General features: G+C 38.8%; 1 protein-coding gene across 2 annotated transcripts in view; it reads right to left on the reverse strand.

Moving 5' to 3' along the window:
• Positions 1 to 26,011, reverse strand: part of si:ch211-214p13.3 (nectin-4) — a 54,397-nt gene that overhangs the window by 20,632 nt on the left and 7,754 nt on the right. The window contains exon 2 of one of the 2 annotated variants that reach the window (XM_047342526.1): positions 17,881 to 18,072. In XM_047342526.1, the coding sequence (XP_047198482.1) occupies positions 17,881 to 17,886 (6 nt within the window). In that variant the 5' untranslated portion in view covers positions 17,887 to 18,072. Of the gene's footprint in view, positions 1 to 17,819; positions 18,073 to 26,011 lie in introns of both variants that reach the window. The other variant, XM_035174996.2, reaches the window with a different exon arrangement.

A 26,011-nucleotide genomic window follows, 5' to 3' on the forward strand; every position in this document is an offset into this window, starting at 1 on the left:
CTTTCTTCCTCTGATGTCTCCATCCCGACCTTGTTGCCATATCTGATCTGCCAGCCTCTCACTGATGATGCTACGACACTCCATCCTTCAAGTTGCACTTGCACATCCACTGTATTTCTGCCCAAACTTGCCTTTGCTGCCCTTTCCACCACCTCATTGAGCTCAACCCCAACATGTGCTGGCACCCATAACAAACCCACGCTGCTTCCCTGTGTCTCAAATTTAGAGACCATCATTAAAATCTCCCCAACTATATCTGGCCTAGCTCTGTTTCCCTCTCCCAGTACCAATGCCACTAGGGCAGATAAGGAATCTGTGCACAGTACAATGTCATCCCAGCCTCCATCTTCCACCCACCACAGCCTCCACACAAAGCACCACTCTGCAGTGAATATTGAAATCCCATCTGGTAGTCTTCTACCTGACAGATTTGAACATGGGGGATGTATGAACCAAATCCCACTCTATTGCTTTCTGGATCCCTTGAACCATCAGTGTAAATATTAAGATAGTTTCTCCATCTGTTCTTAAGATGTCTGTCTACATGTTCTGCCAGATCTCCTATTTCACCTTTCTGCAATGTGATTCTTTAATTGACAGATCCACATCAGCTTCTGCCCACAGCCATGGAGGGACAGGTGGCCAACATACAGAGGGCCCTCCTCAATTCCACTTTATCCCAAATCCTCTATATATTTTCTTATAGAATAAGATACAATTACCCCTATTAATCCTACTACTACATTCTATAAATTCCCAGCATTCACAGAGCAAAGAGATTGATGGAAGAGCTGTTCGAAATCCTTTTAATTTGATCCAATAATTTTGGGCTAATTTTGCACGTCGCAGCCTCAGTGGAGCCTCCCCTGCTTCCACCAGCAGTGCAGAGACCGGCGTTGACCGGATTGCTCCTATACACAGTCTCAAAGCCTGGAAGAACATCCAACTTTGCTACAGAGTAGATTTTGCGCTGAACCATACACAAGCACCCATAATCAAATGTTTGATCATAGCCCCAGACCATCAGCATTAAGCATTTCTCTATCTGCCCCCCAGAAGCACCCAGTCAAGCACCTCATACTATTTATAACTTTCACACTTAATAATCATTTCCCCACCATGTTCTCTATATGTCAAGTTTTTCATCCAACCATACACCTAAAAACTGAAAGACCTTGAACTCTTCAAGGGCTCCTCCAACTGATTTGAGTCCCTGGCTATCTACATTCTTTTCCTCCTTGCCAAAATCACATGTTTTGTCTTTGATACAGACAATCTGAAACCCCACTTATCAGCCCGAGCCTGCACCTTATCCATAGCACCCTGCATCGGTTTCATCAAATATCAAACATTGCGACCTCTCTCCCATATGGCTCCGTCATCCGCATACAGGGATCTACCAAATCCATCGACCACTTCATCAAACACCACTGGGGACCACTGGGGACAGCACTTGAGCCATTATTTCATCTAATGATTCTATATCCAACTGGAGACAAGGGATTGTAATAATTTATTTCTGAAAATCTTCCTGTTGAGCTCCATATTTCTATCACAACACACTCAAGCTCTGATAGCACATTTACCCTCCTGTATTGAATTCCCTCCCTTACAAATACTGCACATCCTCCCCGTGAAGTATTACGATCTTTGAGCAGACAAACATATCCCGTAATCCACAATTAAGATTAGGTTTCAGCCACGTCTCTTGTACACATATTAACCCTGGTTTTTCTTAGAGGTACCTACACATTGTTTAAACTCTTGCCCATTGGCCACCAGACTCCTGGCATTCCACTGGAGGATAAGTATCATCATCTTCCTCTGTTCGGCTCCTCCACCTGTTTTTACCTTTTCCCTTCTTAGAAAAACACACGTCTGTAAAGTGTTGATGGCTCAACCTCTTCAATTCCAAGAACCCTCTCAGCAGTTTTCACCACATTTCTCACCACATCTGAATTATTTTTTGTCTGCCTCATGTCACACAATACTAACAATAAAGGTCAGGAAATTGAACTTGTTTACCTCCATTAAGTCTTCTGTTACACGTGTTACTGGAGGGAGCCTCCCCTTCATTCCTCCTCATTTCCTATTTCACCACATTTAGTAACTTTTTATCAGCCTCAGTATATGTGGTCCCTTCATTCATTTCTCTGTACTGTTGCACCTCTACTTTGCTCCTCAATGACCGTTCTTCTGTTTGTGGGGTTTCTTGGTTGTTTTAGCTCATAGGTGCATTATCGCCACCTTCTGGACTGGAGTGGGAGCAGTAGCTTGGCAGCAGACAAAACTAAACAAAAATTAAGTCCTGTTTCGCTGAAGTAGTTCATGAGAAGCAAATGTATATTCCTTGATGTATTTCCTAACACATTTTCTAAAGTAATATTTAGCTTTTCGTGATAACAATTCCCATCTTTGTTCATTATGTTTGTCAAACTCTATCAATACATGAGTGACAGTTTCCGTATTTTTTATTTTTTTTGCAATGTTCCTCTCGGGTGCTTGCCAAAACAGGAACCAAATAATATATATTATTTTACATCAATCAATCAAATTTTATTTGTACAGCCAATATTCACAAATCACAATTTGTCTCATAGGGCTTTAACAAGGTGTAAAATCCTCTGCCCTTAACCCTCAACAAGAGTAAGTAAAAAATTAAAAATTAAAAACACTTAACAGGGTAAAAAAGAAGGTAGAAACCTCAGAGAGAGCCACATGTGAGGGATCCCTCTCCCAGGACGAATGGAAGTGCAGTAGATGCCACGTGTAATGGAGAACATCAGGGGTGAAAACATAACCTCCATTTTACAGCATTGATTAGAATAAACAGTTTGTAGCATAATGGAAGGTAAATTAATTGATGGATTATTGTCAGTAATGGCAGAATATCTGAGTCGAAATATTGTATATCATGCATGTAATGGTCACATGCCCAGCCACAGAAAGCTGACATGAGCTGTCTGGTTACCATAGAATAATGTGAAACATTGCTTTAGGATATTTATATTTATATATATATATATCTTTAAGCTTGGCCTCTGTGAACATTTTGTGGATTCATTTATTTTTATACATCATCATAAACAAAATGTCCTCTCTCTTGTGATACCTGTCCAAAATCTCTCCTTATTCTTATTCAGCTGTAATGTGATCTTCACACCTCTCAGTCAAGTAGAGGCCATTGAACTGGGTCTATTGGTTCATATTGACCACCGCTGTGGCGAGTTCATTCTGCACAACTTTGGGGTTGAGGGAGGAAGCGCCCTGTAGGTGCTGAAAAGAATAGATCAGAATCCAAACAGATTGGCAGGAAAGTGTAGAGACTTAAAAAATGCCAAGTGAGACACGAGAAGATGAAAGTTTGAGTGAGAACAGACCTTTCTTACCTCTCCTCCCAACTTAACATGAACCGCAAAAGTCAGAGTCCTGTGGCCTGTGCTGCCTCTTGTTTGAGGTCCCGGCCCTGCATATTCTGCAGGAGTAAAATTGTGATAAAAGAGATACAATTTTTTGATAAGACAGTGACACCAGTTGAGATCAAGTTGATGCTGTTTATTGGGAACGAGTTTGATCTAGAGTGAAACACATATTTACTATTAGTGGCACGGAGGTTATGATCCTTTAAATGAATTATCTGTGATTGAGCTTTACAGTCAAATCAGTCTTAGTTCCCAGAGCTGGTAACTGCTCTACAACTGAACAGATCCATCCATAATTATTTAGTTTCATCAGAATCTAACAGTTAAAAGCTGTATCTCACCTGTGGAGGCAAACAGCTGCAGTGATGCCACAAAGAGTGGAGCAACACAACTCCAGGTAGAATTGTGTATAGAAAATACCACTTGTTTCTGTAAGAAAAGAAAGTGTATTTATGCAGGTAGCAGGACAGTGTGAACCCTGACTTGCACTACGCTCGGTGCCCTGCTTACCTGGAGGTGTCCCAGCCACGTGTTAAATTCCACCTGTTACTCCATGCACCTTTTCTGTCAGTCACCTCACATTGATATAGTCCTCTTCATGCTGAGCATTAGAAATGTTCAGCTTTAAAGGAAAGTCAACGCCTATTCTCACTCTGTCAGAGGGGAAATTTGAAACAGTCTTATTGAGTGACACAGAGTGATAATAAAAATCTGCCTTTGGTCCAGTTGATTTGTGATGTTCTGTTTGTGGATATGTTGCAAGTGAACGTGATGAGTCACGGACACCAGTATATCTCTGTGGTCATCTGGAAAACTCTAAATCTCTAAAGGTAAAGGAGAAAACTGTCAGTATAAAATGAAATGAAATTACATCGCAGAAAATCATGCATCTAAAAACATAAACTTCCGACGCACTCCGCGTAGGACCGGACACATGGCCATTTAGATTACCAGCACAGAGGTGGCAATGTAAAATATGACGGCATTTGTAAGATTAAAGAGAGCTGACTGGAGCTTCAATAGTTGTTAAAAACAGAGGAGGTAACAGAGAAAGGGTATGGTTCCTTCAGCGAATCTGACACAAAGGGACACTGGTGAATGTGGAAATAGTTTGTAAATATAGATGCTATTTAAATGAGAATGGTTTATAATTTGCTCCTTCTTGACCCAAAAAAAAATGACATGAAATTATGGTATAATATCACAACCAAAATATATAATGTGTTGCACTGATATTCTCAATGCAGGAAACCACATATGTGCAAGATACTTACAGTGTGACTCTCCTGCTCAGTGTGGTTTCACAGTGTGACAAACACTGTCTGATGCTCATGAGAAGGAAGATAACTGTTTTTATCACAGGACAATTGTACACTTTTACCTTAACTTGATCTGTCAAGTTAAAAATAACCTTTCTCTGTACGAGGGTCCTTAAAAATCCACTGGTGACATTCGTCTAATCCTACACCCTGAACCATCTCTTAAAACTTACCTTTACTAAATGGCTCTTAGTTGAGAATTTTTATGCATTATTATGTTTCTTTTATCCTTTTTGTTTGCCGATGATTTTCAATGATGTTGTAGTATTTTATTTGTTTATATTACATAATTTGTGCTCTCTGATTTTAAATAATTTTGCTTGTTGTTTCGGATGTTTTGTTTTGTTGTTTTTATTTGTCCTCTGTGCGAAGCACTATGTAACGACTGTTTTGAAAAGCGCTATACAAATAAAGTCATGAATATTATTATTATTATTATTATTATTATATACAGTTTACCTTGCCTGATTAGACAATAAATCTGTATTAAATGAATGGAATGAAGATAAGTATATAAATCAAACTTGACCTGGCATTGGTCTTTAGCATAAAATAGTTTGATAGAAACAACCACATTCAATTCAGAACACTAGAGGCCACCGACTGTCAGTCAAAGCCTTTTGAGTGTCCTTAACTTTATTGCCATGAACAACAAACTCTGAAAACCACTTTCCTCAGTGACTCCCCAGAGTGCATTAAACCATCAAATATAAAAACATAACAATACACAGAGTACAATCAAGAATCTATCATAAAAGTGAATGCACTGGTTTCATTGTGTTGATGTTTCACACCAGCTGTCCTCACTTCCTGTGGCACCTGCTTGAAGTTGAAATAACTGTCTCGTTTCTGTTGAATTTCCTGTTAACTCAGTAGACACCATAGATTGAGTTGAGCCTTTCCCTGTACTGACTCCTGTGCTTGTTATTTGTCCTTCTGTCTGGGCCCGCCTGAGCTTGGAGGGGATGACCACCTGCAGAGACAACATGTCAAAGCAAAGTTCAATCATTTCTCCAGGAAAGAAAAGACAGGAAATGTGACCGTGTGACGATGAAAATAAAGTTCCTCTGACCTCTCCTCCTGACTGAAGATGAAGCTGGCTCTGGACTGGGTCCTGATTTGGATGTCCTGGTCCTGAGTTTTCTGTGTGTGTAAAGCAATGACCTGTAATGATAACCATCACATTCCAGGTGCTACAGGTAAATTATTACGCCTGCCATGACGTTATGGACCCCGTCCATTTGACTGTTGTTTTTTATTGTCAGCAGGATTACCTAAAACTACTGAACGTATTTCCACAAAACTTGGTGAAAGGATGAACCAAGAAAGAACCGTTTAAATTTTAGCAGTGATGCAGTGATTCTTTTTTTACACTTTCTCTAACATAGGGCATTTTTCAACATTTCTACATTTATTTCCCAGGGAATAATTCATGCATCTTGATGAAATGAATCAGGTAAATGTAGGGGACTGATATTTGCGAGTTTGTCAAATTTAAAGTGGCTTACTGGAACTCGAGGAAAGTCGGCCTTAGCGATGTTTGTGTTCTACTGAGTGCCACGTGGACAACCTTTTGACAGTTGACTATCAATTTCCTTAATTTCTCAAACAAAAACACCAACATTTCTGTAGTTTCACCTCGATCTGATGATTTACTGCTTTTACTTGGTTCAGTACAGGCCTCTGAACTGCTACTACATAGCCCCAGATTTAGTTTCTCGTCATCCGTGCCTCACGGTTCTCACATTGGCTCGCCCTGGAAACCTGTGCTACAGATCCCACTGACTCACTCAGTGTTTTTCCTACCAGCAGCTGCCAGAGTTCATATGTAACAGTCGTTCAATACGAGAGCATCGTAGTAAAGTACTTAATATGTGAACGCTGATATCTGCAGGTAAATTCAGCTACGGCAAAATGTAAGAAAATAAACAGCTGGAAATAATTTCTGATTGTTAAAGTCCAGATAATGTTATTCGTAAATGAGTTCAGAATTTTATTGAGTTTCTTTCTTTAGTGAGTATTTGTAAGGTTTTATTGGTTCGATGATAAACAAACAATATTTTTTCAAATAAAAGTCATCGAGGGTTTATTTCAATCTGCTATTTTCATCCCAAAGTCGTAAACAGCAGTGATGGAATAATAAAAGCATCAACACTGTCATGAATCCTGTCAGAAACAAATAACCTTATTTTGTGATGTTATATTTTTCTTTATCATATATTTATTTCATGTGACTCATTATTTTGTTGTAAAACCAGAGTGGACACATGAAAGGTCTGGATCAGCAAAACAGTTCTACTCATCTATAAAATATATTCTGCTCTTCATTATTTCTTACTCTCCTGTGAACTCAGTTGATTGAACTCATCCTGTTCGAGCAGATAAGAGGTGCAGGTGATCATGGTTATTTTTTCTGATAAGAAGTGAAGCATGCTTCGTTTTTCTGATAACCCAGAGTTAAACCTGACGTTACATCCTGCATCGGGCCTCAGGTTGCCACAAATACCAGACTGAACATGACCACAGTGCTAGATGTGGTCCTGAGATCATTTCCATTGGCAGCACTTTGTGTATTTCCTCCCAACGTTGCACCCTCCACTGTGCACAACAAATATCTTGACCCCAGGACAAAGCAAACCTCAAGGTCAGGAAATGACCTGCAGCTGCTTGTACAACTGGTTAAACTGCCATGAACGTAGAGCCATACTGGGTTAATGCACCTTATGCAGATGAGTGACACATTGTGGTGATCACAGTTTTGGAAAGACTTTTCAAACATTCAAAAACTTTATTTTTACTTTATCCATCATCTACTTTATAAAAAAAAGAAAATGGAGGTTATGTTTTCACCCCTGTCTGTTTATTTGTTTGTTTGTCAGCAGGATTACACAAAAACTACCAAACTGATTTCCACAAAACTTAATGGAAAGATGCAACATGGGCCGAGAAAGAACCCGTTATATTTTGGCGCAGATCCGGACAAATGTGAAATCTTTTCAATTTCTTTGTGAAATAGGCCGTCTGTGTGGATCTTGATTGGGGGGAAATCATGCATATTTAGGGGACTAATATCTGAGTGTGTGCAATTTGCTCCAAATAAAAATGTTGAGTGCCATTCAACTGATAAAAACCATCTAAACACAAGGTCTGTTCAGTTTTTAACCAACCAACACTATAAGCAGCACAAATAATGTTCACTTGAACTTTTATAGAAATACCTGCCATAAAAACCCAGATGACAGACGCCCCTGGAGGTAATGACCCTTAAATGAATTATCTGTGATTGAGCTTACAGTCAGAATCAGTCTTAGTTCCCAGGAGCTGGTAACTGCTCTACAACTGAACAGATCCATCCATAATTATTTAGTTTCATCAAAATCTAACAGTTAAAAGCTGTAACTCACCTGTGGAGGCAAACAGCTGCAGTGATGTCAAAGAGGAGCAACACAACTCCTCGTAGAATTGTGTATAGAAAATACCACGACAAGACTTCTGCAAGAAAAGAAAGTGTATTTATGCAGGTAGCAGGGCAGTGTGAACCTTGACTTGCACTACGCCCGGTGCCCTGCTTACCTGGAGGTGTCTCAGCCAAGGACTTGATACATGCAGCAGTCCTGATGTCCAACTTTATTATTATTTTAGGGGAGAAATACATTTTTGGATTCCAATCGCCTTTTTTTTTTTTTTTAATTAAGAGACACACACACAGACACACACTCAGAATTTATGTCTCTGGTTTTTACTTATGTATTATTTTATTTTCGTTTGTTTTATAGCTTCAACTCGAAACTTGTGTATTTATTACTTTCATCACTATAAGTTTCCTCTTCAAATTTCTCACAAATCTTTGCAGTCAGTTTGTTTACATGCAGAACCAGGTTATAGTCAGTTTTCATATAGATTTGGGTTTTTGAGGCCATATAAGCATATAACTCAGTTTCTAATCATATCAAAAAATGGTCAAGGAAAAAAATAAACTTCATAACTACAGTGTACGTATAGAAATTCAATATTCAATTGCGGCTTCCTCTGATTTTTTAGCGTAACTTGGTTCCGTGTGTATATGTTAACGTGCTGCATGATCCTCTACAAACCACTGGCACTCCAAAAAGGTTTTGTGAACACTTCACCCACCCCTCCATTCCTATTTTTGGGTCAAATATCCCTTTAACTCAGGGGTTCCCAAACTTTCCCATGCCAAGGACCCCCATATAGCATAAGCCTCTTGCGGGACCCCCAGCTGCAAACTTCTTTAAAATTACGTGTGCAATTTGATGGCAAATGTCAAAAATCAAACATACAGCTTCTTAATAAATTTCTCTTATTTTTATTAATAACCTCTTTTTTCTATTACAAACATTCCTTGTCATTTCTGTACAGTAATATCATCCGTAAACATACATATATATATATATATATATATATACACTCTTTTAAAAAATGTGTCAATTTTGGCCTTTAGCAGGAGGTTGCTAGTTATTTTTCAGGCACACAGAAACTTTCTGATGCAGCAGCTGCTCGATTCTGATTGGAGGGTTAATGTTTCTGATAAGTTTAGTTGTAGATATTTGATATCGTGACAGCTGACACTGACTTACGATTGGTCAGCGGGACTGTGCAGAGTCTCGCTCCAAATGTGCAAGATGGCAGGGCTTCTATATGCAGGATTTCTTCTTATTTATTCATTTCTTGATAGTGGGAGAACATGGAAACGCATTTGTCCATCTTTATTTACAGCCTGTGGTATAAAAAGTCACTCTAAAGTTCAACAAAGTTGGTAACCTGAGCAATCCGAGTTACGCAACTCCACCAGTGTAGACAGGAAGAAACACCATTAACCATTTCAATGCACATAAGGTCATGTGAGTTTTGTATTCAGACAGACGTGAAGAAAATGTGAATTGGTGCGTAGCGACAGATGTGACAGGTGGTGGTGGTGATCAAAAACCCACTCTTCTTCATCCACATCTTAAAAAACAAACTGATTCTAAATGCTATTTTTTCCTTTGGTGTCAGAACAGTGGCTATTCACCGGACTTAAATGCAGAGTTCCAACAAAGACTTTTTGTTTCCCAGAAACTGGCTTGTGACAGCTGCTATTTACATTTTCAAAACAGAGCCAAAAACCTCTGCCCTTTACTGGGCTTTACTCGAGTTAGCAACCCTTAACCCATGAAATACTATGTGATACAGGGAAAACTATTTTCTTTAAGTAATATTCATCATCAAGGACGGTGGGTGTAGAATAAACACACTGTAAATCATTCCTTGTAATGCTTATCTCGCTTTTATTGAATACAAGTGCAAATAACAGTAATCCAAACTAGTGCATTAGTTAACAGGAGATATAACCTAAAAACAAGGGTAAAGGTTTAAATGTTAAGGCACACAAGCAAAAAACATTTCAGCACTTCATTGAAAGGGTCTCTTCGATTCTTAAAAAAATATACACAAACATAAACAGAGCCCACTATGCATTAATGTTTTCAGCCTTTAAAAAGCAAAAAGATAGAAAAAATTACTTCGTTGAATAAAGAATACAATAAATAGAAGCAGTAGTTTACCATCCCCCTCACTTTAAACTTACAGGACACATAAACATAGGCTACATCCACACTACTACGTTTAAGTTTTAAAACATCATTCCGCCATGTTTACATCTGTCGTCCACACTAATAGAGTTTTTGAGCATCTAAAACCAAAAGCTTTGGAAACGCTGTTGACCTTTTAGTTTAGTTTGAAAACACCAGGGCTGCATTGTAGTCTGGAGTATGAACAGGCAAAAACTAAGTTCTTTAGAAACAATGACACAGATATAAAGCTTACATAAGTAAGAACGAATAAATAGTCCAGCAATACTAAAAGAAGTAAAAAAAACATGACGACTAAAGACTAAATCTGAAACCAAAACTATTTAGAAATTTGAAAGCTCCCCAGATGATGAATCCTTTAATCTTAGTGTTTAATGATCCTCTGACCTACTGGCTTACCTGATGAAATGTAACAACCCACAGAACCCCCAGAATAAACGCTAACTAGTGAAAAATGGTGAAATGTCATAAAATATAAATAATGATACTGATAACTATCAAATGCAAGCATGCCAACTTAAGATGGAGAACACCTTCATATTTTGTTTGGCAAGAGAGGGAGAGGTTGTTCTGTACCCAGCTAACATGCGTTGGTGCATTTCGGAGCTGGTGTTGCATTTCTTTCTCAGATCATTCAGCAAAATTGTAAAAGACTTCAGCTTATCATTTTTTCTCTTCTTTGTAGTGATGTAACACAGAATGTCACTGTTGACTTCAGTCTGACTTCAGTTGAGGAACTCGAACAAGCAACAGATTGATTGGAAACATATTGAAAGCTTGTTCAACACTGCCTTGTACTGACATATCAAAAATATATCCAGTGAAACACATAACCACTTGAGGTAAGTACAAATACCACCAGGCTTCAGTTGAGTTCTATTCAAGACAAGCATAATTATTATAAACACAATTATTCTGTGACACACTCTTTTATGTCTCTGGTTTTTACTTTTGTATCATTTTATTTTTGTTTGTTTTATAGCTTCAACTCGAAACTTGTGTATTTATTACTTTTATCACTATAAGTTTCCTCTTCAAATTTCTCACAAATCTTTGCAGTCAGTTTGTTTACATGCAGAACCAGGTTATAGTCAGTTTTCATATAGATTTGGGTTTTTGATGCTTCTCAGTTTCTAATCATATCAAAAAACGGTCAAGGACCAAATAAACGACATAACTACAGTGTACGTATAGAAATTCAATATTCAATTGCTGCTTCCTCAGATTTTTTTGCGTAACTTGGTTCCGTGTGTATATGTTAACGTGCTGCATGATCCTCTACAAACCACTGGCACTCCAAAAAGGTTTTGTGAACACTTCACCCACCCCTCCATCGAGTGAGTGAATTCCTATTTTTGGGTCAAATATCCCTTTAACTGATGCACAACACCTGAGCTGTTTCACCAGTTCACTGGACGAACACGTGTGTAGCACAGGTGGATGTCATTCTCCCAAAGACACAAAATGTTAGAAAGAAAACATCATGAATTTCCAAAGTAACGGCTATAATGAAATATATTGTTATCATAAAATACCCCTAATAACTGCATGATAAATAGCTTTATTATTAATTAATGTTTTAAATTTACATTTGAGGGAAACTTACGAGCCAAATAGTATTGCAGCAAATTAAATATGACACGTTTCTTCTATCTCTGCCTGTATTACCGTTTCTTCTGCTTCTCAATGGTCCTCATTCAAAGACGTATCGCCGATTCATCACCTCCGTCTCCCTACGTGTGACCAGGGACTCCCCTAAACAATCAAACATCAGTTAATAGAAGATACAATAATTAGATATCAAATACAGTAGTATTACTAAACTTGGTACCTTGAACCTAAACATGGTAGTTTTTCAGATTTATAAACATGCCACACTGCTGCAGCTACGATGACAATGACGATCAGAAGAGCAAATAAGATCCAACAAACAATGCAGGATTCTGTAGGGAGAAAGAAACACAAGAAAGAAGAACACAGTTAGAGGAAATACTGATGAATACTGTCAGTTTATCTCCCTAAAACTTGTCACTGTGGTCAGTGATTGATAGGTACATGTCGAGTTTCAGTGCTTCAGAAGTGTGCACTGCAACTTGGTGATGAAGTACAATGACACACACACAATTTACATTGCTTGTACATTTCAACATTAGCCTGATTAAATATTAATACATCGTTTTAAGCCTAAATGTCAGCCAGATATCTTTCTATGAGGTGCATTCATGACTCAGTCGGATCTGCTAACGCCCACTAGCTTAGCCACTTCCGGTTGACTTTAAGGCTTAAAACATGGTGTAAATGACCTCATTTCAAGTCGAATTTGAATGTCGGGGCTTGGGGACACTTGGATGACAGCACACGAGCAGTTTGGAGGCATTTTATGTTTTTTTCTATTGTTTTATTACGTCTCAGTCCCCAGTTACTTCAATTGCATCAGATTCGGCTGCTACAAAGTTTACTTCTGAGACTCCAGAAGTGTTTTGTGGACTCAAACACTTCACCCACCTCTCCATTGATATAAGAGATAATGAGTGAAGTTTCATTTTTAGGTTAACTTATCCTTGAAGAAAACCTTGACAGAAGGCTGAATGAGAGGAATCCTGACTAAATACATGCAGCAGTCCTGATGTCCAACTCTATCATTAATTTAGGGAAGAAATACATTTTGGGATTACATCGCTTTTTATTTTAATTAAGAGACACACACGCAGACACACACTCAGATTCATAACATATTCAAACACAGAATGCAAAACTAGACCTCACCTGAAATCACAGATCTAAAGATGTAAACAATGCTTCTTCCATATTGGTTAAATGCGGTACACAGGTAGAGGCCATTCAGGTGAGGGCTCCTGGTCAGAAACTGCAGCGTTCCACCCTCTACTCTGACACCAGACTGAGGCCACGCTTGGTCAACTCTGAGGCAGAGAAAACAACAATGAGTATCAAACATGGAGCCAAGTGACGACTGCTGTAGAGACATAACATGTTTCACGCTGTAGAGATGTGCAACTAATCAGATGATAAGTTTAGATTCTAGCTGTCTCTAGAATTTCAAGTAGTTCATAAGTCATACTTACAAGTCTATAGGCCCTGTTCACACCTGGTATTAAAATGCATCCTGAATGTGTTTCCTGTGACTTGTGATTGGATCTCACTGTAGGAGCCATAAATAAGTTAAAAAAAAGATATTTTTAGTATTATGTTGCTTATGATATAAGATGTAATGGATTTGTATTTTGGGAGTATTATTTGGATTATTTGTTGTTTACTTGTGATCATATTAATTTGGAAGGAAATAGGTCATAAGGATAGGGGCTATAGGATATAGTTTATATAAGCACCTGTGTAGGAGGGAGAGAGGGTGAGTGGGGACGCTGTATTTTTTTGTTGACCGCTAAAACTTTGCAACCTGCTATTTTCCGTTAGTGGGCGTTTCAATAAGATGATCTTCTTTTTATTTAATAAAGGTAGTGATTTTTGGATCAGATCGTCATTCAAATTATTAGGCCCTACCTCAGCCTCTCAGTGACACGTTTGTTTTCCCAAAGTCGCTACACTCACGTATTCACTCTGTATGCAAATAATATGTAATTTCTGTCCGTGAAGTCAAATGATATTTAACCCAGTGTAACTATAAGTGCGTGTGTCAGTAAGGCTGCTTTCAGACATGCACTGGACTCCGCAGATCATGTGTGAACACAAATGTCAGAGTGAGACACTCCACAGTTTCTACGGACTTCATCCAACACATCCACAAGATTGTTGTTGTTCTGGGTTTGTACCCTCATGGTTGAATGCACTTATTGTAAGTCGCTTTGGATAAAAGCGTCAGCTAAATGAAATGTAATGTAATAGTAATAACCTTTAGAAATGATTCGTTGCAATTGTGATTATTCTCCTAACTTCAGTAACACAATATACAATTCAAACGCATCCAAATTCATATCATAAATGAAATAAATATATTCTTGTTGGGCTAAGACATTTTCCACTGAAATGGATGGATTCTAATTACTGTACCTGGTCCAGTCAAATTCTGCTTTGGGGTTGGCATCAGTCACACATTGAAATGAGTCTTCTTTGGGATTTGCACCAATTTTCACTTCCATAGGCGCAACTGCAAGAAACCGAAGGTTAAACACCACGTGTGGTTCTCATCCCACTGTGCACAGGGTTATCTTGTTTACTGTGGGCTTTTCGTTTCAATGTTTCAAGGTCATTTTGGATCAGCAAACTTGAAAAATAAAGGATTAGCTTAGCTTCCTAACTGTTGTTAAACTGTTCAAAAATCCTTTGGGTGCTGCAATTGATACATACAAAAGGTTTTCATTAAAAACATTTTTAAAGCTTGTATTTCTCATGTCTGTCCACGTTTAAAGTGAAACAGCTGCTTTTAAAAGAATGCTGTTGTCTGAGATTTCAGTACAGACTGCTGCTTCTCACACAGAGAAAGTAAATCAGGGTCAAATCACCCTCGACTGCAAGGCCATGGACTTTATGTTAATGGAACTCTTGATTTTACTCAACATATTGCTGTTCCAACTCGGCCACAAATTAGATTTAGTGATATTTTTGATAACAAAAGATTGTTGATACTAACCTGTCAGATCACTATTGTTTGTTTTTTTGATGTGACCATAGATGGTACAAGAACAAAATGGTACCAATGCTCATTAGTGACGCTTATCTATGTTCATCCTCAGCTGCCGAAGTTCTGTACTCTGTACTTAAGCACTTCCAAAAGCTCTAAGGATTTTAAATCAATCCATGAAAAAAGTTAATCATATTAACTCGGCAGTGTGGCACCAGAGGAGATCCAAAGAAATCATAGACGAAACTAATGTCATGGGAAAATGACAGAATTCATTGCTAAAGAGGGAATGCTGGTAGAGCGGAGAGAATGTGGAGAAAGAGCAAACAATCGACACAATAATTGTTACACTAATGCGTCAAGTGGTAAAATGATGAAGGGATTACATTTTATATCCAAATATCAAAGGTCAACTTCACTGCAACATCATAATGTTCTTCATAAAATTTCCTGGCCATTATTCAACACAATAAGTCATAATGCAGACAATAGATCATGACATTTGAGTGCAAACACCAACAAGTTTGTAATTATGATTTTAAACAGGCAACAGTGTTTACCAATGGGGTGCAAGGTGTCCTAATCCGCAGCACAGATTCAACCACCTTTCAACATGAGAGCAGCGCTTAAAACACCTTTTGAGTGTGCAGGGCCTTTAATATAATTAACCATTAGGAAACTGTACCAAAAAGAATTGTTGTTGTGAATGAGAAATAAGCCTCATCAGAAACTGAGGTAGAGGAGTGTTTGTATACTCACAGTAAAACTTGTATAGTAAAGGGCATCTCTGTCTCTTTCGACAGGGCTGGACTGGAGGACTTACACACTGGACCACTCTGTTGGTTGATCTAATGGTAGGTACTCCAAACAGGTAGCTGACTGTGGTAGTCATACCATTGTCAAGGATAAGTGCGTGGAGTTGGCTGTTGCCTCAAGTTTTCTAAGGTTATCTGTGAGCCACCTCGCGCTTGTCGAGGCTTGAACCAGCAGCCGCAGGTGGCAATGCAAACTTTATCAGCCAGTGTAGCGCTGTCCACGTATGTCAGGAGGCACTAAAAGAGTTATCAGACACAAAAGGTTAACATGCCCAAGAAGGAATCTTCATTCACACAAAAGATTTTTTAACCAAATTTAAATTTTACCTGTTAACATCCAGATGTATATATGTGTTGTGACGACTGGGGAACAAAGTGAAGATGCAAGTGTAGATGCCTTCATCCAGCAATGAGACATTGGATACTCCGAAAAGATCCATTAAGCCTAATAGTTCCCACAACTTAATTCGATCATCGCCAGCCCATTGACATACTTGGTCCATTTGTTTTCAGAACCGTCAAGAAATAATTATTTCTTTTAACTCTGGTCTGCCCTCTGCCATGAAATCTGGGTGAGGGTCTCTGTGGAAGTCACTGAAGCCAGGTGGTGAATGTAACTGCACGCCCTGCACCACAGTCTGGTTTCTCCAATCACCTGGAGAGCTGGTAGGCATAAAACCTATCAGACTATTTGAAAGCACAAACAGAGGTAAAAAGCCACATGCAAGAAATCCTAAAACATTTGATTGGACTATCTGGCAGCCATGCTTTGTTTCTTACACCTGCGCTACGTGGTAGCTAACAGGTGGCTTGTAACCGCGTGTTTCTGGTTGAATTGTTCTAAAGCAACTGAACTGGTTTGTTCTCTTCATCCTCTTTACTGATTGAGTGAATTCAAATTCCCTGCCCCTGGCTGTGAAAACCCAGGGGCAGGGATTATTATTATTATTATTATTATTATTATTATTATTATTATTATTATTAGGCATTGTGAGTTGTTAAATAGTAGTCACCATGCGTTTAGTATATGCCTGGTGACTGGTGTGTGTTTGACTTCATGTGTCTCTGTGCAGTGTTGACATAACGTGATGCATGCTGGTCTTAACACAAGGCGGTTACAGTTTTTCACCTGCAGCTGCAGCACTTGGAACCAAGCGTTACCAAACGACTCACCCTGATTGGCTGAAAGCTTCAACGACACTCTTTTAAGATTAATTATCAGCAGCTGCTAATCTCCAAAGAGGATGTGGTGCCTATTTGACTTCCTTCTGACACTTATTCTTTACAGATGGCCACTAACCGTTACCGTTACCATTTTAAGTTTCTATAATTGTATTTGTCATGTGCAAGTTAGCAAAGCAACAGTACAATGAAGGTGTTGGACGAGAAGAACAGCCGTGCTCAGCAGAGCAAAAGTAGAAAGAGTTTAATATTTAAATAAAAGTCAAATACAGTACTAAAAACTATATACACTCCAAGATACAATGTAACATTTGATTATGCAAATGTAGTGACAACTATAAACTGTACCTTTATTAATTATCTGTACCCTTATTGATCCTTAATATACAAATATACGAATATAAATCTCATCATCGAACGAAACACAAATAAATTCCATCATTAGAAGTAAATATAATTATGATACAAATATAATTATGATCATTCGAAGTAAATACAGATATCATACAAATATAAATATGATCATCAGAGCTAAATACGATGTGGAAAGCACTCCACTTATATAAGATTTTCTCCACGATTATTATATTATTTCAGCATTTCTATTTTCAATAAAAATGAATTTATTTGTCGTTACTTCCTGTGAGTAACCGTCTTTTCTCAGGACATGTGATTCTTACAGAAAACTTTACCTCTGTGCCTGTTAATATTATTATTCTGTCAACTAACTCCCCTTATTATAAGTATTATTTTTATTATTAGCTTAACTAGCCTATTATCATGACGTGTTTTCATGGAGCCTCCTTTGTCCTCTCTCCTCATGCTCCCTGCTTCAGTACACGTTATCAAAGGCGACTGAACGGACAGAATATTAAAGAGGAGGAGCATCTTACCGTTTGTCTCTGTGTTCGCGTTCAGGAGGAACAATAACATGAGCCACATGTTGTTGAGTTCCTCCATTTATCCATTCATTTCTGAGCTCGATGATACAGAAGACCGACGGGGAGAGAAGACGATGATTCCGGTTCAGAAAACTCCCATTAATGTGGTTTACTTTGCTCCACTTCTGCTTTTTTCCCCCCCAAGTCATCTTCGTCTTCTTCTTATTTCCGGCAGACTAGGAACTATTTCGTGCATTACTGCCACCTAACGGTAGGGAATCATCACTGCAGTTTATGCGATATAAATTTGTAATTTTAAGGAAGTGCAAGACTTCCCCAGCTCTCTCCTTCTTGTACATCCCATCAGCAAGCAGTGTTTTTACAGAGAAAGTTTCAGTACCCAGTTTGCCTAATCCTATAAAAAGCCCTCCTTTCTTTGTCATAGAGTGGAAGCCCATCAGCATATGTTGGACAGACTCCAGGACTCACAGTTGTCACAGTTTCCATTCTGTGTTTTCCCACAAGCACCAACCCACTTGGGGTCCACAATGCCCGAGCCTTAACCTCGTCGATTTGATTTCATCTATTCGAGGCATAGATATGTTATTGACAGGTTTAACTGATGCTTGGATGTTATATAGCTTTCTTCCTCTGATGTCTCCATCCCGACCTTGCTGCCATATCTGATTCAGCCTCTCACTGATGATGCTACGACACTCCATCCTTCAAGTTGCACTTGCACATCCACTGTATTTCTGCCCAAACTTGCCTTTGCTGCCCTTTCCACCACCTCATTGAGCTCAACCCCAACATGTGCTGGCACCCATAACAAACCCACGCTGCTTCCCTGTGTCTCAAATTTAGAGACCATCATTAAAATCTCCCCAACTATATCTGGCCTAGCTCTGCTTCCTCTCCCCCGTACCAATGCCACTAGGGCAGATAAGGAATTCAGCACAGTACAATGTCATCCCAGCCTCCATCTTCCACCCACCACAGCCTTCCACACAAAGCACCACTCTGCAGTGAATATTGAAATCCCATCTGGTAGTCTTCTACTCTGACAGATTTGAACATGGGGGATGTATGAACCAAATCCCACTCTATTGCTTTCTGATCCCTGAACCATCAGTGTAAATATTGGGATAGTTTCTCCATCTGTTCTAAGATCTGGTCTACATGTTCTGCCAGATCTCCTATTTCACCTTTCTGCAATGATTCTTTAATTGACAGATCCACATCAGCTTCTGCCCACAGCCATGGAGGGACAGGTGGCCAGCATACAGAGGGCCCTCCTCAATCGCCTTATCCCAAATCCTCTATATATTTTCTATAGAATATGATACAATTACCCCTATTTATCCTACTACTACATTCTATAAATTCCCAGCATTCACAGAGCAAAGAGATTGATGTAAAGAGCTGTTCGAAATCCTTTTAACCTGATCCAATAATTTTGGGCTAATTCTGCACGCCGCAGCCTCAGTGGAGCCTCCCTGCTTCCATCAGTGCAGAGATCAGCTGACCTCCGGATTGCTCCTATACACAGTCTCAAAGCCTGAAGAACATCCAACTTTGCCAGAGTAGATTTTTTGCTGCTGAACCATATGCCAAGCACCCATAATCAAAATGTGCTCTGATCATAGCCCTGTAGACCATCAGCATTACATTTCTATCTGCCCCCCAGAAGCACCCAGTCAAGCACCTCATACTATTTATAACTTTCTCACACTTAATAATCATTTCCCCACCATGTTCTCTATATGTCAGTTTTTCATCCAACCATACACCTAAAACTGAAAGACCTTTGACTCTTTCAAGGGGTTTCATCCGATTTGGAGTCCCTGGCTATCTACATTCTTTTTCCTGCCAAAATCACATGTTTTGTCTTTTACAGACAACTGAGTCCCCACTTTATCAGCTCCGAGCCTGCACCTTATCCAGAGCACCCCGCATCGGTTTCATCAAATATCAAACATTGCGACCTCTCTCCCATATGGCTCCGTCATCCGCATACAGGGATCTACCAAAATCCATCTCCCACTTCATCAAACACCACTGGGGACCACTGGGGACAGCACTTGAGCCATTATTTCATCTAATGTTTCATATCCAACTGAGACAGAAGGTAAATAATTTATTTCTGTAAAATCTTTCCCTGTTGAGTCTATATTTCTATCACAACACACTCAAGCTCTGATAGCACATTTACTCCTCCCATTGAATTCCTCCTTACAAATACTGCACATCCTCCCCCGTGAAGTATTACGATCTTTGAGCAGACAAACATATCCTGTAATCCACAATTAAGATTAGGTTTCAGCCACGCTCTTTGTACACATATTAACCCTGGTTTTTCTTAGAGGTATCTACACATTGTTTAAACTTGCCCATTGGCCAGACTCCTGGCATTCCACTGAGATAAGTATCATCTTCCTCTGTTCGGCCTCACCTGTTTTTACTTTCTTCTTCTCTAGAAAACACACGTCAGCGTTGATGGCTCAACCTCTTCAATTCCAAGAACCCTCTCAGCAGTTTTTCTACCACATTTCACCACATCTGAATTATTTTTTGTCTGCCTCATGTCACACAATACTTCAACAATAAAGGTCAGGAAATTAAACTTGTTTACCCATTGAGTCTTCTGTTACACGTTACTTGAGGGAGCCTCTTCATTCCTCATTTCCTCTACTTCACCACATTTAGTAACTTTTTATCATCAGCCTCAGCATATGTGGTCCCTTCATTCATTTCTCTGTACTGCTGCACCCTCTACTTTGCTCCTCAATGACCGTTCTTCTGTTTGTGGGGTTTCTTGGTTGTTTTAGCTCATAGGTGCATTATCGCCACCTTCTGGACTGGAGTGGGAGCAGTAGCTTGGCAGCAGACAAAACTAAACAAAAATTAAGTCCTGTTTCGCTGAAGTAGTTCATGAGAAGCAAATGTATATTCCTTGATGTATTTCCTAACACATTTTCTAAAGTAATATTAGCTGTGATAACACCCATCTTTGTTCATTATGTTTGTCAAACTCATCAATACATGAGTGACAAGTTTCCGTATTTTTATTTGCAATGTTCCTCTCGGTGTCACAAAACAGGAACCCAAATAATATATATTATTTTACATCAATCAATCAAATTTTTTATTTGTACAGCCAATATTCACAAATCACAATTTGTCTCATAGGGCTTTAACAAGGTGTAAAATCCTCTGCCCTTAACCTCAACAAGAGTAAGTAAAAATTAAAAATTAAAAACACTTAACAGGGTAAAAAGAAGGTAGAAACCTCAGAGAGAGCCACATGAGGGATCCTCTCCCAGGACGAATGGAAGTGCAGTAGATGCCACGTGTGATGGAGAACATCAGTGAAAAAAACATAACTCCATTTACAGCATTGATTAGAATAAACAGTTTGTAGCATAATGGAAGGTAAATTAATTGATGGATTATTGCCGTAATGGCAGAATATCTGAGTCGAAATATTGTATATCATGCATGTAATGGTCACATGCCCAGCCACAGAAAGCTGACATGAGTCAGTCTGTTACCATAGAATAATGTGAAACATTGCTTTAGGATATTTATATTTATATATATATATATTCTAAGTTTATTCTGTGAACATTTTGTGATTCATTTATTTTTATAAATCATCATAAACAAAATGTCCTCTCTCTCTTGTGATACCTGTCCAAAATCTCTCCTTATTCTTATTCAGCTGTAATGTGATTCACACCTCTCAGTCAAGTAGAGGCCATTGAACTGGGTCTATTGGTTCATATTGACCACCACTTGTAATTAGTCTGTATTCTGCACAACTTTGGGGTTGAGGAGGAAGCTACTCTGTAGGTGCTGAAAGAAGAATAGATCAGAATCCAAACAGATTGGCAGGAAAGTGTAGAGATTCTTAAAAAATGCCAAGTGAGACACGAAGATGAAAGTTTGAGTGGAGAACAGAATCTTTCTTACCTCCTCCCAACTTAACATGAAACCGGTAAAAGTCAGAGTCCTGTGGTCACAGCTCTTTGTTTGAGGTCCCGGCCCTGCATATTTCTGCAGGAGTAAAATTGTGATAAAAGAGATACAATTTTTTTGATAAGACAGTGACAACGGCTGAGACTGTTGATGCTGTTTATTGGGAACGAAGCCGATTCAGAGAAACATATATTTATACTTACAGGCACGGAGGTTATGATCCTTTAAATGAATTATCTGTGATTGAGCTTTACAGTCAAATCAGTCTTAGTTCCCAGAGCTGGTAACTGCTCTACAACTGAACAGATCCATCCATAATTATTTAGTTTCATCAGAATCTAACAGTTAAAAGCTGTATCTCACCTGTGGAGGCAAACAGCTGCAGTGATGCCAAAGAGGAGCAACACAACTCCAGGTAGAATTGTGTATAGAAAATACCACGACAAGACTTCTGCAAGAAAAGAAAGTGTATTTATGCAGGTAGCAGGACAGTGTGAACCCTGACTTGCACTACGCTCGGTGCCCTGCTTACCTGGAGGTGTCCCAGCCACGGTTAAATTCCACCTGTTACTCCATGCACCTTTTCTGTCAGTCACCTCACATTGATATAGTCCTGAGTCTTCATGCTGAGCATTAGAAATGTTCAGCTTTGAAGGAAAGTCAACGTCTATTCTCACTCTGTCAGAGGGGAAATTTGAAACAGTCTTATTGAGTGACACAGAGTGATAATAAAAAAATCTGCCTTTGGTCCAGTTGATTTGTGATGTTCTGTTTGTGGATATGTTGCAAGTGAACGTGACAGAGTCTCCGCTGGACACCAGTATATCTCTGTGGTCATCTGGAAAAAACTCTAAAATCTCTAAAAGGTAAAGGAGAAAATCCGTCAGTATAAAATGAAATGTGGAAATTACATCTGCAGAAAATCATGCATCTAAAAACATAAACTTCCGACGTACCTGCGAGGACCGGACACATAACTACGAGATGAACAGCGAGCAGAGCAGCTTGGGTCAAGTGGAACATGGCGGCAATTAGACAGAGAGAGAGACAGACTGGAGCTTCACAGTCTTTATCAGTGTTTGTGGAGGAGGCACAGAGAAAAGGAAGTGGTAAGTTGCTCTTCGGCGAAACCTGACACTAAAGGATGCCTGGTGAATGTGAATGAAACCAGAAATATGATGATTTACTTCAAATGAGAATATTGAGAATTCAAGCTCCATCCTTCTTGACGGTAAAATGATGATGAAAATTGTTGGTATAAATATCACAAACTAAAATATATAATGTATGTAATTGACATTCTCAATGGCAGGAAAACCACATATGTGCAAGATACTTACAGAGTGTGACTCTCCTGCTCAGTGTGGTTTCACAGTGTGACAAACACTGTCTGATGCTCATGAGAAGGAAGATAACTGTTTTTATCACAGGACAATTGTACACTTTTACCTTAACTTGATCTGTCAAGTTAAAAATAACCTTTCTCTGTACGAGGGTCCTTAAAAATCCACTGGTGACATTCGTCTAATCCTACACCCTGAACCATCTCTTAAAACTTACCTTTACTAAATGGCTCTTAGTTGAGAATTTTTATGCATTATTATGTTTCTTTTATCCTTTTTGTTTGCCGATGATTTTCAATGATGTTGTAGTATTTTATTTGTTTATATTACATAATTTGTGCTCTCTGATTTTAAATAATTTTGCTTGTTGTTTCGGATGTTTTGTTTTGTTGTTTTTATTTGTCCTCTGTGCGAAGCACTATGTAACGACTGTTTTGAAAAGCGCTATACAAATAAAGTCATGAATATTATTATTATTATTATTATTATTATATACAGTTTACCTTGCCTGATTAGACAATAAATCTGTATTAAATGAATGGAATGAAGATAAGTATATAAATCAAACTTGACCTGGCATTGGTCTTTGAAGCATAAAATAGTTTGATAGAAACAACCACATTCAATTCCTTTTCAGAACACTAGAGGCCACCCCACTGCCGTCAAAGCCTTTTTGAGTGTCCTTAACTTTATTGCCATGAATAACAAACTCTGAAACCACTTTCCTCAGTGACCTCAGAGTGCATTAAACCATCAAATATAAAAACATAACAATACACAGAGTACAATCAAGAATCTAACATAAAAGCATTTTTTACCTGTCATTGTGTTGATAAGCCACACCAGCTGTCCTCACTTGTGGCACCTGCTTTGAAGTTGAAATAACTGTCTCGTGTTTCTGTTGAATTTCCTGTTAACTCAGTAGACACCATAGATTGAGTTGAGCCTTTCCTGTACTTCCTCGACTCTGTGCTTGTTGTTTGTCCTTCTGTCTGGGCCCGCTCTGAGCTTGAGGATGACCATCTGCAGAGATAACATGTCACAGTTCCAACTATTTCTCCAGGAAAGAAAGACAGGAAATGTGACCGTGTGACGATGAAAAATAAAGTTCCTCTGGACCTCCTCCTGACTGAAGATGAAGCTGGCTCTGGACTGGGTCCTGATTTGATGTCCTGGTCCTGAGTTTTCTGTAAAAGTATAAGCAATGACCTGTAATGATAACCATCACATTCCAGGTGCTACAGGCAAATTATTACGTCTGCCAAGGACGTTTATGGACCCCTGTCCATTTGACTGTTGTTTTTTATTGTCAGCAGGATTACTCAAAACTACTGAACGATTACCAAAACTTGGTGAAAGGATGAACCAAGAAAGAACCGTTTAAATTTTAGCAGTGATGCAGGATTCTTTTTTACACTTTCTCTAACATAGGGCATTTTTCAACATTTACATTTATTTCAGGGAATAATTCATGCATCTTGGATGAAATGAATCAGGTAAATGTAGGGGACTGATATTTATGAGTTTGTCAAATTTAGTGCGGCTTGGATTGAACTCGAGGGAAAGTCGGGCCTTAGCGATGTTTGTGTTCTACTGAGTGCCACAGGACAATCTTTGACAGTTGACTATCAATTTCCTTAATTTCTCAAACAAAACACCAACATTTCTGTAGTTTCACCTCGATCTGATGATTTACTGCTTTACTTGGTTCATAGTACAGGCCTCTGAACCAAGTACTACATACCCCAGATTTAGTTTCTGGCCATCCCGTCTCACGTGTTCTTACATTGGCTCGGCCCTGGGAAACCTGTGTTACGAATCCCACTGACTCACTGCAGCTTCCTACCAGCAGCTGCCAGAGTTCATATGTAACAGTCGCTCATTACGAGAGCATCGTAGTAAAGTACTTAATATGTGAACGCTGATATCTGCAGGTAAATTCAGCTACGGCAAAATGTAAGAAAATAAACAGCTGAAATAATTTCTGATTGTTAAAGTCCAGATAATGTTATTCTGTAAATGAGTTCAGGAATTTTATTGAGTTTCTTTCTTAGTGAGTATTTGTGTTTTATTGTCTGATGATAAACAAACAATATTTTTTCAAATAAAAGTCATCGGAGGGTTTATTTCTAATCTGCTATTTTCATCCCAAAGTCGTAAACAGCAGTGATGGAATAATAATAAAAGCATCAACACTGTCATGAATCCTGTCAGAAACAAATAACTCTTATATTTAGATAAAGCTATATTTTTATTTGAGTATATTTATTTCATGTGACTCATTATTTTGTTGTAAACCAGAGTGGACACATGAAAGGTCTGGATCAGCAAACAGTTCTACTCATCTATAAAATATATTCTGCTCTTTCATTATTTCTACTCTCCTGTGAACTCAGTTGGGCTTGAACTCATCCTGCTCCGGAGCAGATAAGAGGTGCAGGTGATCATGGTTATTTTTTCTGATAAGTAGCGAAGTAAGCTGCTTTTTCTGATAACCCAGAGTTAAACCTGACGCTAAGCATCCTGCATCGGGCCTCAGGCTGCTACAAATACCAATTCCGAACATGACCACAGTGTTGTGATGTGGTCCTGAGATGATTTCCATTGGCAGCACCTTGTATTTCTCCAACGTTGCACCCTCCACTGTGCACAATTAAACACCTTAATCTATGATTAAAGCAAACCTCAAGGTCAGAAATGACCTGGGCAGCTGCTTGTACAACTGGTTAAACTGCCATGAACGTAGAGCCATATTTCGCTAATGCACCTTGTGCAGATGAGTGACACATTGTGGTGATCACAGTTTTGGAAAGACTTTTCAAACATTCAAAAACTTTATTTTTACTTTATCCATCATCTACTTTATAAAAAAAGAAAATGGAG

Source organism: Hippoglossus stenolepis, chromosome 13 (assembly GCF_022539355.2).
Source record: "Hippoglossus stenolepis isolate QCI-W04-F060 chromosome 13, HSTE1.2, whole genome shotgun sequence".
NCBI lineage: Eukaryota > Metazoa > Chordata > Actinopteri > Pleuronectiformes > Pleuronectidae > Hippoglossus > Hippoglossus stenolepis.